The following is a 4716-nucleotide window of genomic DNA, read 5'->3' on the forward strand; positions in this document are numbered from 1 at the left end:
GAGTTTTTAGGACTTCCTGAAAAGATAATGTGATGTTTCCATTTGTAGAGATGTTGCACAAAGGGAAGAAAGCAGTCCTGCATATTTGTTTATGACCTTTGTAACAAATCATAAAGGTCCAAAAATAAAACTGGGCAGCAGCTCTGAGTAAAACCTTGTTTCCAGAAAAAGCTTCACTCAGAGTTAAAAGTAGAACAAACGTGACTCCAGCACAAACTGAGTGAGTGCAGGAAACTGTCAGGAGCAAACACTGAGTCATTACAGGTACAAATGTCTACACTCGCACAGGAAGTGCAGCATCAGGTGGTTCTCTGGCGGAAAGCTGAGCCGACACTAAGACGTGTGAGCGGCAGAGGCGCGTCAGGGAGCCGAAGGTTACTGCAGTGTGACGTGTCCTGGAAACTGAAGAACTGAGGCTGAGCATCTGATTACTCACAGCGCCTTCAAACGCTGCTGCTGGTCAGACCATCTTTGATTCAGAAAATCCATCTGCTTCCACTTCCTGCACACCAGAACCCGGCAGACGTTACAGCCAACCATTCAACTCAGTTATGTTTCCAATAAGATTTTGAGCTTATGAATATAATAGTTCTGTGTATGTTACTTAAACACAGCATTTAAATCTATTTAGCTAAAACATGAGTGGCTGCAGTCAGAGACATCCTGGTCACACACGAGCAGATAAACTAAACTAGCAGGTTGGATTCCTGAACCGCGTCGAGTGTTTGGTGTTGGAGGCCTCTGAGGTGGAGCGGCCAGCCTGCGCGAGGCTGACGAGGCCCTGCAGTGCTGCAGGCACCAAAAAAACTCTGAGTCCAAACTGGTCGTCTACGCGCTGCCCACCGTTAACAGGAGAAAACAGCCAATCGTCACTCATCATACGTGTGTCCACGACAACATGAAGACTAACACGTGCAAACGAATCATGTGATGTGAAAGCCGTCGACGTGTTTCGTGGCGACTTCATCCGTGGAAGGAAAAGCCGGTGAACACACTGCATCACTTATGAATGCTTCAAGCTTCCTCACTGCTGAAGAGGCAAATGTGGAAAATGACAAAGGAAAGATCAGAGAGGAGAATGAATCTGCACGCCGTCCTCTGCTTCCACCTGTGCAGGTGAAGCGACCCGTGCTGCCGGCTCCACACGTCTACTCGCTTGTAATCAGACCTTCACTGAAGCAGCAGAGATGAAGACGCAGCCGCACATTCATGCTGTGCATCCTGGTCCCAGACAACAATGACAACATGAGCTAACGTGTGGCGGCTTCATGCAGGAAGCATCATTCAAAATAACAACATGCACCTAGCTCATGTCAGACTGCAAAATTAAAAGTCCACAGAAGTATGGCCCAAAACAGCCGCCCACACTTCGTGCATGACCTGGTCCCGTTTGGAATCTCCCTTCACACTGACCTGCTCACATCTTTGTGTTTTTACTGATTCTTATTAAATTCTGCTTTTTAAAAAAAGCTACAGCGACGACTCGCTCTGTGCCAGTCTGTGACAGCTGCAGGAGTTTCCCAGATTAGTCCCAACTTATTTCCAAAATACAGAGTGATGAAAATACAGAATGATGCCTGACTTCATAAAAAATTGTTTTATCTAAACACCTAAGTTGTAATCTAGCAGTAAAATCTGTCTGTGGTAGAGCAGGTCATGTGTTAATCGGAGGGTTGGTGGTGCTGTGAAGCACCAGCAGCGCCATATTAAAAAGCCTCATGAACGCACGCAGAGACTTTGTACCTGGATTTATTTCTAAATATGAAACCCATGCAGAGCAGTGAAGTCCAGGTCTTCCTAAAGCTGTGAGCCTAACACCAGGACACGCAGCAGGAGGACAGAGCCTGAAGGGTCTGGTATCCTGGATCAGCCCCTGTACAGGCTTCAGGAGGCAGGAGCTCCTCTCACCTTTCTCCTCAAAGAAACCACGACACGGCGCTCTGACCGCGCAGCGTCACAGCTGCTGTGTGGCTGATACGTCACCTTAGACATGACGGACCTGAAGCTGTGGCGTTACCCACAAACTGTCTAAGCTTCCAGCTTTAATCACACCCAACGAAGCTGCAGCCTTCAGTCTGTAAAACAACTCACTGTTGTTGCACCTTCAGCCCATCAGTCACGAGAACAGAGTTAAATCTGATTGGTTCTCAGGACGTCTGCGTGGCTGATGAACAGCTGCTCATAATTCAGATGTGAGCCAGGTGTTTGCAGCTGGACCGTTTAGCAAAAACTGAATTAATCTATTATGGATGTTTGCGTTCCTCGCTCAAGAATCGCAGCAAACATGAACCTCAGCTCCAAACAGCATAATCACATCAAACGACTGGAAATGACCCTTTATGTGTCGGAGTAAAGGTGCAGCGGTCTGTCTCATCACATCAGCTCTACTCATGTCACTGACTACAATAAAGAAACCTCTAACAGTCCTGCAGCGCTGCCCTCATTCAGAGCCACAGATCTGCAGGAGGACGAGCTAACCCTTTAAGGTGCAGGTAGCTTACGTACTCTGGGCTCTTGGGGTAGAAGGGCAGGGTCACATGGCACAGGTCGCTGATGTCACAGGCGGTGGGTTCGGCGGAGATGGCCTGCCGCTTGCTGCGGTGCTGGTCTGGCTGCAGGACGAGGCTCTGCTGCTGCGCCTGGACCTGCTGGGCGGTGGCGGGCCGGATCACCGAGCGGTACTTGTCCAGCTCATTCTGCAGCCTCTGGATCAGCTCGTCCTTCTGGTCCAGCTCCAGCTCCAGCTCGTCTATCAGGGCGTCGCGTTGCCGAAGTTCCTCGATCTTCTCCTGCAGGGCATACTGGAGGTCCCGCAAGGTCCCCATCTGTCCTTCAGGGGATCCACAAGGAGTTCTTTTGAACTATCTGGGGTACGCCCCCAGGTTCCACTGGAATACTTTCTTCTCCTAAAGAACTCGATTCTTCGAATCCTCTGGGGTCTTTGAGGATTTTGAGCACCTAAAAGTTTTGACTTCCAAAAGTCATGTTCCTGCACAGCACCTCCTCCTCAGAGTTTCCTGTTTTTATGGATGTTCAGGATCCTTGAAGTGCTCATCCTGATTGGTCAAAGTGTTAGTCTATGACCAGTTACAGCAACTCTTAAATATTCTTACACCCAGGATCTTTGGTACACCCGCACTTACTTTGTTTCTTCTGCCACATTCAGCATTTCTCGGGGGTCACGTAAAAAATTAGAAAGACTTTCAGGAAGCTTCAGATTCAGACTTTCAGCGTCTTCAGAAGCCTCCAGGGATGTCATGTAGTTCCTGTGGTAATGCTGCAGGTTCTTCCAGGAGGATATTTCAGGTGTGTCGTTAGTTTCACTCACTTTCTTCTCAGTATGTACTGAAGAACCTCCAGGGTCTCCCTGAATTCCTCAGATGGGGTTCACCAGAGAGCAAACACCTAGTTCTGGGTTTAGGATAGTTTCCTTCTTTGTGGCAGTTTCGGGTTTTTCCCATTGAAGTCTTTAAAGTTCTCTGAGTTCCTCGGTCTTCCAAGGAAAACAAAATTCCTGATGATGCAACTGGAGAAACGTTTGGTCCTCAGGTGTGACCTCACATCCTCCCTGTTTCATCTGAGCAGATGTGGAGATGAGTGAGAGGAAACCTGAGCAGACACTCACCAGCTCTCAGCGTCCTGCCTGCAGAAGCAGCTGTACCTCCAGGAAACATCTGATCAATGAGAGACGACCAGAGAGACGACAGCGTGGAACAAAGTTTAAGTGAAGAATCCACAGGTCCTCGCGTGAAGTCCGGAGGAAGGCTGGGTCAGCACAGCGGCGTCCGCAGAAGCGAATCCACGCAAACACACGGCGTGAAACATCAGCCTTGCTCTCCCCCCGCTCCTCCTGCTGCGGGCTGAGCGTCACTCAGGTGCACACGAGCTGTTTTCAAACCGATAAGCGAAAAAAACGCAAAGAGAAACGTGCGGGAGGAAGGAGACGCTCTCACTCCGCTCTCCTCTCTCTGCCGCGCACCGGAGGACGGAAACGTTGCCGCTTCATCCCGGCGGCACTTCAGCGAGTTACCGGAGCTGAGGCTGAACGACACGAGCCACGAAAAGTTGGTCTGCCTCAGCTCCTCCTCCTCCTCCTCCTCACTCACTCAGAAACACTTGAAGCTTCAGGGTTTAAAACCTGAACATTTACGGCTGGTGTCAGAGCCGGAGTTATGTTTAAGAAGCCCAGGGGCAACCTCCAACCCCCCAGCGCTCACACACACACCTTTATTTCCCATCAGGGAGACGCACACTGAGACCAGCTTCATCAGCAGGAAATTGGGGTGGATAACATCTTTAATTCAGTCTCTGTGACCTCTGAGGCAAAGAGGGCGGAGCCTAAACAACATCCAGGATCTCCTCGAACACGCATCATAAAGGAACCTCCACCTTCACCTGTAAATGTCATGTTTGAACCACAGGTAGCCTCCACACTGCTCCGCTCTCTTTATATTTCTCTCACTTTTCACCCTCGCGCTCATTTCGTCAGACCACAGACTCCAGCGGACGCTGAGACCTCTCAGGGTGGAGTTCAGGTGGGAACACGAGTCCAGTCCTGGACCCGGGCTGAGTCGGAATCAGAAGCTGGTGGAGGCGACAGGTGTGGTTCTGATGGATGTTGCTGGAGCACTGTGTGCAGGCCTGCAGCTTCCTGAGTGAATGTGGTGATGTGTCCTGTGCACACGGCGTGCTGCAGGTCCACGGTTCGATTCCCCC

General features: G+C 50.1%; 1 protein-coding gene across 1 annotated transcript in view; it reads right to left on the bottom strand.

Annotated features, from left to right (window-relative positions):
* LOC102206406 (cGMP-dependent protein kinase 1-like) overlaps window positions 1–4254 on the bottom strand; it is a 71915-nt gene extending 67661 nt beyond the window's left edge. Inside the window, exon 1 of the mRNA XM_005743438.2 lies at window positions 2506–4254. Coding sequence (XP_005743495.1) covers window positions 2506–2825 — 320 coding nt within the window. The 5' untranslated portion in view covers window positions 2826–4254. The remainder of the gene's footprint in view (window positions 1–2505) is intronic.
* Between the last annotated feature and the right edge of the window lie 462 nt (window positions 4255–4716).

The sequence above is a fragment of the Pundamilia nyererei genome, unplaced genomic scaffold (assembly GCF_000239375.1).
Source record: "Pundamilia nyererei isolate P.nyererei 1_Seehausen unplaced genomic scaffold, PunNye1.0 scaffold00131, whole genome shotgun sequence".
Taxonomy (NCBI): domain Eukaryota; kingdom Metazoa; phylum Chordata; class Actinopteri; order Cichliformes; family Cichlidae; genus Pundamilia; species Pundamilia nyererei.